At 34.2% G+C, this 13,459-nt stretch overlaps 2 protein-coding genes across 2 annotated transcripts; both read right to left on the minus strand.

Moving 5' to 3' along the window:
- Positions 1-5,500: 5,500 nt before the first annotated feature.
- On the minus strand, positions 5,501-6,130 carry LOC131039189 (rust resistance kinase Lr10-like). The gene has a single exon (XM_057971868.2). The coding sequence runs from the start codon at positions 6,128-6,130 to the stop codon at positions 5,501-5,503; it is 630 nt and encodes a 209-aa protein (XP_057827851.2).
- A 6,140-nt stretch (positions 6,131-12,270) lies between these two features.
- LOC131039188 (cyclin-dependent kinase F-4-like) lies at positions 12,271-13,383 on the minus strand. The gene has a single exon (XM_057971867.2). The coding sequence runs from the start codon at positions 13,381-13,383 to the stop codon at positions 12,271-12,273; it is 1,113 nt and encodes a 370-aa protein (XP_057827850.2).
- Positions 13,384-13,459: the final 76 nt, after the last annotated feature.

Here is a 13,459-nt window from a genome sequence, read left to right on the forward strand (position 1 = left end):
GGATAATTCGATCAAATTGATAAATTCACAATGCTGGAAATTCTTGTCATTTGTCATCGTGAAAGTTTGATTAGCATTGAAAATCTGTAATATTGTGTACTGCTGCCTCCCTAGATCAATTACTGGACGTATTTTATCCACACAGTCGATCTGAAAACCTAGCAGACCACAACTACGATTTCCTACGCCGAATGGAAACCTGAAATTTGTGTTTCCACATGTTTGATTGCTTTTGCAATATTCATACTGCGTGTCAACACATAGCGAGAGACGAAATAAAATGGCATAGAGAATAATACTAAACTGAAGACTCTATCGATGGATACAGAGAGGACTCAGAGAATTGAACCGCGGATTGTATGGAATTCGAGATAAAATACCCTTGCGATGACTCCGAAGAAAACAGCGCACTGAATGGAATTGGCCCTTCAGATAGTTGAATTTTTCAGAAGTCGGACTTTTTATCAAATATAATATTTGCATTTTACTTTTTGTAGACGAATAAAAACAACCCAATCCAAAATAATTTATAATTCCATACTATAAATTGATGTTCAAATCTCAATAAGCAAGCATGACTTTATTGTAGTAGTTATAGGGAAATTTTGACTTTTAGGAGTTACATTTATAATAATTTGCATATCAACTCATACCTTCAAGTACAAGCTTAAACTTCATCTTTTAAATCTTTTTCAACTACTTCTAATTCCTCTCTAAGCACTCCTACTTCTTCAAGCACTTCTACTTCTTCAAGTACTCTTGATTCTTCTTCCACTCAATCTTAAATAATCAATCTTATCTTTATGTTTTCTATGGGTTGTCCTCTATTCTAGTTAGTATAATTCTTCTTAGGTCTCTAGACTCTCAAATTATGATTCAATCACAATACATGGAGTGAACCATTTGTGTGTTGTCCAAATGGTATTTCCCCAGTCTAAATTTTGTAATAGCGATGTGTAGACCAAAGTCAACCTCTATGCTTTGTTATGGAGTAACCTTGTTGTACTATTAAGAAACTAAGCCCATCCCTATGTCTACTATGAGATGCTTCACAATTTACACCAATAATTTTCCAACAAGTTTGGGCCTAGAAAGGAGGAATGAGGAAATTAACACCATAGACCTAGGTTCAAATCTGATTAGGCAAGGCACCCCTTCTAATGGCCATAAGGAAACCTAAAGGTAGGGGGTCACACTTATTGTAATAGATGGATTGACGCCCACCCCTATGTTTTTCGATGGGCTTGCCTTGAGGTACAATTGATTATAACCATATTAAGGATCCAAAGCTCACATCATGTCTATGATGATATGCCAAGAAATTTACCCTAAATTTTGTTGAATTTGCATCTTGATATAGAAGTGGGGAATCAAGAGTCTCACACTACTCAGCCAAGTTCAAATTAAACTTGGCTAAGACACCTCTTATAGTGTCCATGGGAACATAGTCACAATTATAATAATTCCTAGACTCAACCCACCACTATGTTGCATCATATGAACACCTTGAGGTAGAGTTAAGTGTGACCATATCTAAATCCCAATCTTACTCCCATGCCTTCTATGGGTCACCCCACATTTTATTTAGGAGTTACCTAGTGTAATTGGGTTTAAACACAAGAAATGAGAAGCTCTACACCATATGGTCCTAAAATAGAAATTTTCAAATCCTAGAGCCTTTCTTTACTTTCAAGGCTAGTGTTATGTCTCCAAGAATGTAGACAAAAACTCATTTATAAACTTGGAATTATTAAATATTAACTATGAGAGTGAGTAAACTCTCCCACTCTTTGAGCTTAGCTTAAACTCAAGAGGGTATTCTTATAGGTCTTTGAAAGAAGTTAATATTACAATATTGGAATGATTGGTCAATGTATCAAACAAGTATACCAAATTATGTTCTTAACCCCTAAAAATTGTCACTAAGTTAATAAAATACTACCTATAATAAATCCTTATACAGTTGATTTAGTACTCATATGTATCTATAGGTGAAAATGTTACAAGTGTGGTTGTCGTTGCACCAAAAGATTGACATGTTAATGCTCGATACAACCACTAGACTTATAGAATCCACATGAGGAAATTAAGCCATGCCACAAACCCGAGCACTGCATTACACAACACAAGGAGACCAAGGGAGCACACCTTGCAACAACCCCCCCCCCTCCCCCCAGCGCAAGTGAGGGGTTTCAACTTGTGGTCAAGCTCTGATACCACTTGTTACAAGTGTGGTTGTCATTGCACCAAAAGATCAACTTGTTAATGCCCAATACAACCACTACACTTATAGAATCCATAGGAGGCGGTTAAGCTATGTCACAAACCCGAGCGTTGTGCTACACAACACAAGGAGACAAAGGGTGCACACCTTGCAACAAAAAAATAATTTGTAATCCCTTTAAATGGATCATTGAATACGTCATAGACAACTTGGTAGAGTGTATACATGTTAGAAATTATTCATAAAAAGTGTTACAATTTATTTTACTTGAAATTTGTCCTTGATTTACAATATTAAATCATAAACGACGATGTGTAAACTTATTATTACTCCTATAACTATTGATAACTAATGTTGGAAGTTTCTAATGTGAATGAATGGTCCAGAACTTTAGTGATCAATTCCTTATCAACCAATAGAGTAGTGCCTAACCATTTTATATAGAAATCAACAAGGAATGACAAAGATACTATGTAAATAAATAGTTCTACTTAATAATCCCTCTTTAAATCCATTAATGTTCATCTATAATAGTTGGAAGACAATCACATATAAAATAAAAAAATTCATTGATTAAGTGTTGCAACATTTTCAAATACCCATTGACAACTTCACTTGCAAATGTGGTGAAAGAAATTTTATAAAGTGAGGACCTGTTGCACTTTAGAACTCTGAAAACCCTCTAAAACCCTAATGACTAACCCGAGAGATAACTATTACAAGCATTACTACATTAGCTATCTCTCTATAAATTGGAGAGCAATTTTAATGGAGTACACAATATTAGAATTTGAAAACCCAAAATGACCAACCCTTAGAAATAATTAAATCCATAAATATATGGATCTCTAACCTTGGAAACTAGGATGAACTAAGGAAACATAGTGGAAGAGTGCTATAGAGGTTCCTCATGCCACTGTCAACACTACCTTTAATGTATGCACTTATACCATCAACATCAAGACCTATAGGGCCATCCAAAAGGCAAAAAAATATCATCACTTTGATTTATCACATCATGAGATATTACAAAGTTGTTTGAGTGTACAAAGCTAATATAAGTTGACAAAATCCACCATGAATCACTTAAAATATTACATAGATATAGAGTTTGGTACCCTAGTAGTTGCATTAAATATAGGTGCATCATTTTATACTTCCCCTTTCTTTTTTCTTCAAATTTATACCTACAACATATAGTCATTTGTCCATATGTTGAAATTCATTTATAACCATGCTTATATTGAGAGAGAGAGAGAGAGAGAGAGAGAGAGAGAGAGAGAGAGAGAGAGAGAGAGAGCAATAATAAATCACGCCTCAAAATTTGTTGTTCCAAGAAATTTAGAAGTATATAACTCATAGCTAGTACCAACAATAGTATGAAACTAAAAAATAAATATTAGAGTCGCTGCCTCAATTAATGAGGAAAAAGTAATGAACCATGAATTAGTATTCAAGACCTTGACATAATCTAGTTTCTCTCCACTAGCATAATATTCAATTATCACAAGAAAGAATGAGATTGAGATTTTATCATTTGTTAGCTAACATCACATCCTAAACATTAATGAAACATAATAAACTTAATAAATAATTCAAACCTTTCACCGTAAACTTTTTAATTTAATTTTTAATCATTTGAATATTTAAATAATTTTTTTTTTTGATAATCTCTTGATGATTTTTGTGATAACAACTAGAATAGTGACAACATTTATTTACAATGCATTGCTAATTGATTAGACTTCTAATTATTTATTAAATTTTTAAAAAATATTTCAATCTTTTATAATATCACATAATATTACAAACATGTTATTCTTAATGCTAACACCACATCGTTAAAATTAATAAAACATAATAAACTTATAAAATCATTGAAACATGCGAACTGGTGAAAGATCTTGGAGGGGAAGATATGGCCGTTGGAGATAGCAAAACCACTGGTCCTAGTTCCAGAACCAAAAGCAAGAGCAGCAACAAGGGTACCTCCAGATTCATTATGGAGGAGCTGGAAGAAATTAACAGGATTTCCATCCAGAAGAACAAGGATTTGGTGCTCTTTCTTAATTGAGATTTTTTTCTTTTGTTTTCTCTTGTTTGTCTATGTTTCCTTTATTTTTGTGACTGCTCAAGGATGCTCCCCTATTTTAATGTTGGTCCATGTCTATTTGGTTGATGGCCGGTTGTTGTAAAACTCTTGGTTTCGGGTCTTATCAAAAATTTGACAAAAAAATAATTTAATTTTTTTATCATTTAAATATTTAAATTTCTAATTTTTTTCAAATCAATTAAATATAATTTTTGTGATAATAACTAGATTGATGAAAATAAAAAATTGAGTTCATTGCTAATTGATTCTATGTTCTAGTGATATGTTAAAATATAAAAACATATTTTAATTTTTCTAGTATCACGTAATATTACAAAAATATTATTCTCAATGCTAGCATTGCTTCCTACACATTAATAAAAACATAATAAACTTGTTAAATAATTCAAATCTTTAACAAAAAATTTCATTTATTTCTTTGATTTCAATATTTGATTTTTTTTTTTTTTTTCTAAATCATTTGAAAATGATTTTGTTATAACAATTGGAATAATGACAAAAAAAAATGTATAGTTCAATGCTAATTGATTTTATGTTCTAATTATTTATTAAAATTTTAAAAATATTTCAACATTTTCTAATATCACATAATATTACAAAAATACTCTTCTTAATGCTAACTTGACATCCTAAACATTAATAAAAATGTATGTAATAAATACTCTTCTTAATGATTGTTTATTGTAAATCTCTCTCGAAACAATTTGACTTACATAATTTTCAGTGATATCATAAGAAGAGCAATTATAATACAGCTGATGTTTCAAACCTTGTGTTTACACCTCACCGGTGATTGAGGTTCTTTTAATCACGCTGTTAAAGTCTATGACCAAAGATTCAGGCGACAGGAATGGAGATAGCGGGGAAGGAGAAGAGTCGAAAGGAAAGGGAGGATTACTCACATCATCACCATTGCCTTCCAACATTTGAACCACGCTTCTCATCGCTGGCTGGTTTGCAGAATTGTGTTGTATGCACCACGATCCCACTTTTGTTAGCCGTATTGCTTTCTCATGGTCTATGCATCCTCTCTCTCTTGAAACTTCTCTTACCCTCTTCTCTAACTCCCCATTTTTTATCAACTTGAATGCCCACTCTGGAAAATAAATTTGACTGGACCTGCTTGCCTGCAAATTAATATTCTTCCTTCCTCCAACTATCTCCTATAACACCATTCCAAAACTGTAAACATCTGATTTGTTCGTTACAGGACCCAAATTTCTGTACCAAAGCTCTGGCGCAACGTACCCTGGGGTTCCTCTCGTTGTCGTAAGTGATATGTGATTGTCCCCCTTTCCACAAAGCTTAGCCAGACCAAAATCAGCTACTTTGGCTATGAACTCCGCATCCAAGAGTATATTGTGAGGCTTAATGTCGAAATGGATGATGCATCTGTTGCAGTCTTGGTGTAAATACGCAATCCCACAAGCTGCGCCCAAAGCAATTGAATACAACTGGTCCCAATTGACAATCTGTTCTTTTCCTTTTTCTGCAAATATAAACTTCTCCATACACCCATTCACGACGTCCTCATAGACAAGTGCTCTTCTAGCTTCTTTGAAGCAATAGCCCATCAGTCGAACCAAATTAACGTGATGGATCCTTCCGACAGTTGCAACTTCGTTCATGAACTGGCTCTCACTGTGTCTCGACTGATCCAGAATTTTTACAGCCACCATAGTACCGCTAGAGAGCTTTCCTTTGTAAACCACACCAAAAGCGCCTTCACCCAATTTATCTGCAAAATTGTTGGTGATCTTCTTCAGTTGAGAATATGAATATCTGCTGGGCATTTCATCAACATAATCATGAAGGAATTGCTCCACCTAGGAAGAAGGCCTTGAGATCCGATAATAAACTACAACCACTGCTGCAGCTATCAGCAAGCCTGCCGCTCCACTGGCAACACCTATTACAACTCCTCTTTTGCCTATCAAAATGTATGCACCGTTACAGACATCAATCATCAGACGAGAAAGGAAAAAAGATATTACTAAATGTTTGAATGAAGAGTAATACCTTTGGGGCAGTGCTTTGAATGAGGTCCATCCTGGCAAAAGCATAAGAAGTCCCCTAACTGAGGAGTTTTATACCCACAAAAGCCCTTACTTTTTTCACAACCTCTACAAGTATGTTCTCGTTCTTGGGGATAATTCCATTGCACTGTTGCTGCTGGAACGTTCACCATTCTGGGGGAACATGAGAGATTCAGATATTCTGGTGGATATGATACACATTTCTCACCCCACATATAAACTTCTTCACTTGCGTTGCTAACGTTGATGATATTAAAGATTTTGTTGCCCAAGTCCCAGGTTGAATTGATCAGATAAGAAGATGTGCAATCTTGGAAAATCTTGTCATTTGTTAGGATAAATGTCCGATTGTCAAAGAAAATCTGTAATATTGTGTAGTTGGTGTTCCCTATTCCAATTACTGGACGTACCTCCTGCACACAGTCGATCTCAAAGCTTGGGAGACCACAACTTCCATTTCCTACGCCGAAAGGAAACGTGAAGCTTTTGCTCCCACATGTTTGATTGCTTTTGCAATATTCGTACTGCGGATCAACGCATAGAGAGCATCAAAAGAAAAGGGCACAGATGGTAGCGCTGACAAGAAGACTTAGAGGAAGCATTGAGAGACTAGTGAAAGATAGACAAAGGATTCGAAGCGATTGAACCAATGCCATACTGAAATATGCATTTTAAGGAATAGAAATTCAGATACCATTAGGATGAGTCCAATAACATTAAGCCAAAAATCAGAGTATTTATTGCCAAGATGTGGACAACTAACTAGTGGTAATGGTAGAAGTTGACCTGGTTGGATGATACCCTAATATTGTCTAGAAGCACAAGTGGTCATTGGATTCTGTGTGTAGAATCTTGATACCTCATGCTTGTCTTCATTTGGTTGACCCGTACAATTTTTTTGAACTACATTACAAGGATTTGCACATGGCTGCGTGATTATTTCTTATTTGTTACTAGTAATTTAAGTCGCAAAGATCGTTTAGCTATTGGATTTGGTAGCAAAGTCTTAGGTGAAACTTATTCAGCTAAAATTCAAGGACTGAGGGGTATCCATGTTGTTAAATTTGCCTAGAACACAATCATAAACTCATCCCTTCTTATGATGTTAGGGCCTTTGACTCAACAAGACTTGATCTCTAGTGAGCTCATTTAGAACCATCCAACTTCACCAATAGATCAAGTGCCCATTAACTTTCCACATAGTTTTGATTTTGTCTAGTAAACATTGTCTACCAAATTGTATTTACCCATTTCACTAAATGTTGAATGTTTTACAAGGTGTGTGGAACTTAACTTCAATGTGTTGGTGTGATTAAAGTGTTGTACCTTGGTTAGTCTTCACCTAGGTCTTAATTACACGTCACTTAAGCTTACTTAGGGACCAAATAGGAGCTTTTAGGAGCATTTCCACTTTAGGTGGTGTATCATGTTATCACATTCAACTTTATATGGTCTCTCCACCATTAGCGGTCTTATCATTTTATCACCTATCCATCTTTAGTGGTTTTATCATGTGATTACTTTTTCACGTTTTGTGGGTGATCCACCTTTAGTGAACACATCACACTATCAGTTTTCCACTTTAGGTGGGATGATATCTCATCCTTTTTTGTTCTCATGTCATTAGATTATGACACTTGTCATAATCTTATGCACTCCTATGTCTCACCTTGGCCTATTTAACCAAGGGGTCTCTTATGTACTTTCATCCATTGTAATTCAATCCAGTTGATTGATTTTATTTGCATTATTGATAGGAATACAGTATATATTATTGTCATATTATTTCTCTCTTGTTCTTGTTCTTTCCATTAGGTCTCTAAATTTTTGGTTGCTACCTTCATAGCCAAATCTTACACAATGAATATTTGCTCGTATATTAATTTTAATGAGTTCTTGATTTATGTGGCATGCATGTGGTGTTTTCTTATCAATAAAAACATAGTGATATGGATGAACCAAATGAGTTAGGCATTTGTGGGTTGAATATTATGGTACCATGTATTTTTATGTAATAGTGGTGGAACCATCTAGCCTCCCTTTTTCTATTTATATCTCTACTATGGCATTGATTTGTTCTTGAGACCAATGAGTATTTAGTTACATGGGTTGTTAGGTTTATTTTGAAAAGCATGATGCCATGTGGTTGCAAGTTGGGAATAGTGGTAAGCCTAGTGTTAATTCCCTTGATGATTTTTGAAAGGGAAAAAATGGTTTTTGAATTTGGGGTGACATGATAGTTTATTACTCATTAGTTGGTAATTATTTTTGTGCTATTTTTAGTATCTAAAAATGTTGACCATCTAATCCTAAGGCCTATTCATGATAACCTTTGGTCTACAACCTCTTTTAAAATGAGTTAATCGAAGCTTAGAGTGCCCAATGGATTGAAAATGGATAATCCAATATTTGATAGGGCTTATTGTGTAGCTAGAGAGTGTCAACAAAGGCAAACATATAGATGGATAAAATGATGGTTTTGAAAATGTGTTAAAGCCTAAAGGAAAAGAACAAAGACCATTTATAGTCATTGAGGTGATTGGCCCTTAATTACTCAAAATACAAACTACATATTTATGCTTAAGTCTCCTTACGCAACATGAAGGCAATCAAAAAGAATTTGTAGGAAAATAACTAAAAATTTTAGCATCAATACCTATAACAATATTGGAGTATGCTAAATAATGTTTACTTTCAAGTATGTTAAATATTGTTTACATTCTAAAGGGTGGTTCAGCCACTCAACTACATTTTTTGATCTATGCTCACAAACTTATTATCTATGTTTGATTCAACAATATCTAGGATCAGAAGCAATCTTATATTACCAAAAATACAAGGATTGATTTCCTAGTTTTGTTATTAATTTTGATACATTTTTATGGTCTTAATCCTTACTATCTTGCTTCTCAATGGATGATTTAGAAATTTTTCAACATATTAAATAAACATTAGACTTGTAATTGTGCTACAAGATGTCTTTAGGCTGTTTCAAATCATATTTATAAAGATACAATATATGTTTATTGAGTTTATAGGTTACATTAGAATGATTTTTATTCAAAATACTTGAGGAAGATTATGCATTATTCAACTTCAAGAAGTATTTGTTGACTATACTCCAAGAGGTTTACATTTATATTTTTAACTTTGGTATTGAGTAGTAACAAGAAATAAATAAAAGATTATTTTCAAGATAAGTCACCTATGGTATTTGTTGATTAATAAAATTATACTCACCTTTAGCAAAATAATCAAATAAAGCTCATGTTTTAAAACTTTTAATTTGTCTATTAACCATCATGTACCCATTGGTCTCTTCAAATTTTTGAAATCTGGTCTAATTTATTTTTTATATTATCACCAAATCAATATGTCAATACAAAGAATAAATTTAAATTTAAAAGGGCTCGATTGGAAGAGAAAAATAGTTGGCAAAAGAACACAACATATGAACAAAGATCATAACACAATCAACGAATTTAAATACTTTTTCTGGTCTATCCTAAATTATTCAATGTAATCCAATGCATATGATTATAGTGATGACCCATGTGTTGAAATGTGGCGACTGATCAGCAAAGTACTGTACACTCAGCACGTATCCTCGCCGGGATCCCTAAAAACGCATGTTATAAGTGGCTGGGATGCTTAAGGCATTGTAATAAAACCCTAAAAAGGCCGACTTTGTTTGTGAAAACCGACATTGTAATAAAACCCTAAAAAGGCCGACTTTGTTTGTTGCCCTAAAAACGCATGTTATAAGTGGCTGGGATGCTTAAGGCATTGTAAGGTTGATGTACTGTTTTTGCTGGATAATAAGAAAGATTGGACGGCTGTGTATGGTGGACGTAACCCATTCTGGGTGAACCACGTTAAATCTCTGTGTTATCTGTGTCTTGTTTTATTTCTTTATCTTTTGTATTTAAATCTGCATATAATTGTTAGTTCATATTTGCTTCGGATCTGCTTGAAACCCTAACACCATGTTGGGACCATAAAGGGCCAATTTATTTTGCATGTAATACCACACCCCTTGTTCATTAGTTGTCCCAAGCAAAGAGAAAAGTCCCATCTTTATCACATGCCTCTTAATCTTATTAGAACTCTTATGCATAACCCACCTTATGGTAGGCATTAAATCAATTATCTATCATCACAAAAGAAATCTATTAAAAATATTAGTGGAAGCATGCATATTAAGCATACTAAAAGTGTGATTTTCAATATTTAAGAGGTTCCAAATAACTTAATTGGTGGGATCACTATCATGATCAACCACATGCTAAAGCCACCGGAGAGAGAAAGATGAGAACATGTCTTTGGCCTATCATGATTACTAGGAAAAATAGATTAGTTGGCTAAATAACACAAGAAGCTACAAAAAATAAGAAATCAATAATATCAACCTTCAACAAATAGAGGATATCTAAGTCTAATTGTTTATGAGCATCTCTCATAGCATACTTCCTAGAGAGGTCAATAAAACCTCAAACATTATAGAAAATAAAATTCATTCACAAGAATCATAAGGAATGTCGTCTCTATCAAACTCTCTAAGAGAAGAATAATGAACCTATAAATTAACATACTCAAGAAAATATTAAATTGGATGTTGAGAATTAACATCTTTCTTTTTCCTACAAAAACATTTCTCCCCCCACCCTAATGGACTACAAGAACAATGTAGGTGCACATGAGGAGAAAATTAATAGTATTCTCTAGATGTGAAGACAAAACAAATCTCAGCTATAAAATTCTTAAAAAAGTGGGCTAAGAAACCTCACTAATAGAAGAAGCTACCTCTTTCCCCTTCTCTAGAGGATTTGGAGACATTCTTGTCCACTCTCTATAGGACAATCCTTAGTCGTATAATTAAATGACTAACACCCAAGGCAAATATTTAGCAAGCTAAGGTAAAAACACACTAGGTGTGACACAACTTGCCAATCTATATATTCACAAACTCTTTTATATTCTTAGAAATATCAACCTCTACACACACACTTTTGTGTGTGAGTCAAATCAAATTTATTAAGCTCCACGAAAATGACCTTGCCAAGTGAGGTAGCAATAGTGGCTAGAATTTCAACAAGGTAAATATAGGCCTAGAAATTTAAGCCAAATAGGTATAAAAAGCATCTTTTCATCTAGGATAACACAAAGTTGGATGTCCAAAGTGGAAAAACCAAGGGAGGCGCAAAAACATACCCTGAGTCATGTTTAAAGATAACCACTACATGACTAACCTTAACAAAATAGAAAAGAAAAAACCTTTAATAAGATTTTGGACTACGTTAACCCAAATCCTATGTAGAGCCCAAAAATTATTAACCCATTCTCTAAGCATATTTTCTAGGAGAGTTCTCCCAACAAAATATTCTTAAGAATAAAATACCCTAGCCATCTACAAGCATTATCAAACTCAAGATATAATACGTTATATGCTAAAAAGATCAAATTACTTGCATTGTGAAACTTTCAAGAACACTTTCTCAATCGAACCATTGTCCAAAGTTGAAAAACTATCAACATGAAATGAAACTACTATTACCATTTTAAAATAAAAAAGACCTAATAAAAGCAAAGATCAAGAGGTTTCCTATATCAAAGTCATGGAGTGACATGAGAATGAAAATGGACTTCTAAAAGAGACCCAAAGCCTTCATAAATAACTATTTTGATTTACTATTGTTTTCCCTATTTTAATAGACAGTGGATTTAATCCGATCCACACATTTTTATTCATTTTTATATTAAACTTGAACATATACAACATTTAGTATCGGTTGACAAAATCCAATACATAATGCTAAAGCTATTTATGTACATTTATTGAATGTTCTCCAAGTAAGCCAAGCACTATACTAAAATACCAAATCCAATCAGAAAAATAGTTAACACCATGCACGTTGATCTGAAATTATACCTGAACCTTTTTCTATGGAAATCCTAGCCGAACCCTTTTCTTTAGAATTTCTTGAAATTCTACCCACACATCCCTGAATGCTTCTTTCTTTTTTCTCAATGTTAAAACCTTTGGAGCCATAAAATACCACATTCCGTGATAGCACACTATTCGTCTGATACCCAAAAAACTTTGGATTCATAGTATTATTACACGACTGGAAAAAAGGGTGGCTAAGTGCTTGTTTTACAGTGGGTCTGCGTTTGGGATCCCATGAGCACAAACACTTTACAAGATCAATCACTTCCTCACTCACAGTCGACATCAATCTATGCAAATTCTTCCTACAATTCTCCCCATAAAACTCTTTTGGAAACTGGTAGTCCAATGACTCTGCTAACTTCAATCCCTCGGGCCATGTCTTTTCACTGGGGCATCCAATCATAGAGCATATGTTATAAATCTGATTTCTCCAGTCACTTCTACTTCCAAAAATGGGTTCAAGACCATAGAACTGAGCTATTATGACTCCAAGTGACCACATATCAATGGCGAAATCATAGGATGATGATTTGAGAAGAAGTTCAGGTGCTTTATAGGTTATGGTTGCAACATTTGGATCCAAGGGCTCGTTCTTTTCCATTTTCTCCTTCAAGTTAATAGCAAGCCCAAAGTCTGAAATTTTGATGTTGTTTCCCTTCAGCAAGAGATTTTCAGGCTTGAGATCACGGTGGCAATACCCAAGTCCATGCATGTATTCCAGAGCTTTCAAAATCTTAAAACACAGTCTCTGAATTGTTCTACTCAAGGAGGGTTCTTTTCTATTCTTAATGATTCTCCATAGATCAGAATCCATGTATTCTAGTACTATATGGAGGTGCCCTCCTTCCTCGTAGGTGTCCCGCAGTGATAAAATATTGGGGTGTTGAAGTGCACGTAGAGACTTCTCTTCTTCCTTGAAGAGGGATTCATAAAACCTGTCATTCTTTTTCTTTTGCAATCTTTTGATTGCCACTACTTCATCAGTCCATTTGTTAATGGACTTCCAAATAGTCCCATAACCACCTTCTCCCAACTTCTCAATCAGTCGGTATTTACCCATCGTTTTGCTTCCTTTGGGTAGCAAGCATGCCTCTAAATGTTTTTGGTGGATACGACTAGGAGTTGTGTCCTTAGTT

This window comes from Cryptomeria japonica, chromosome 2 (genome assembly GCF_030272615.1).
Source record: "Cryptomeria japonica chromosome 2, Sugi_1.0, whole genome shotgun sequence".
Lineage (NCBI taxonomy): Eukaryota > Viridiplantae > Streptophyta > Pinopsida > Cupressales > Cupressaceae > Cryptomeria > Cryptomeria japonica.

Bases quoted from the DNA above. Each gene is read 5' to 3' on its own strand.
- LOC131039188 (XM_057971867.2), bottom strand. From the start codon at position 13,383: ATGGGTAAATACCGACTGATTGAGAAGTTGGGAGAAGGTGGTTATGGG.
- LOC131039189 (XM_057971868.2), bottom strand. From the start codon at position 6,130: ATGCCCAGCAGATATTCATATTCTCAACTGAAGAAGATCACCAACAAT.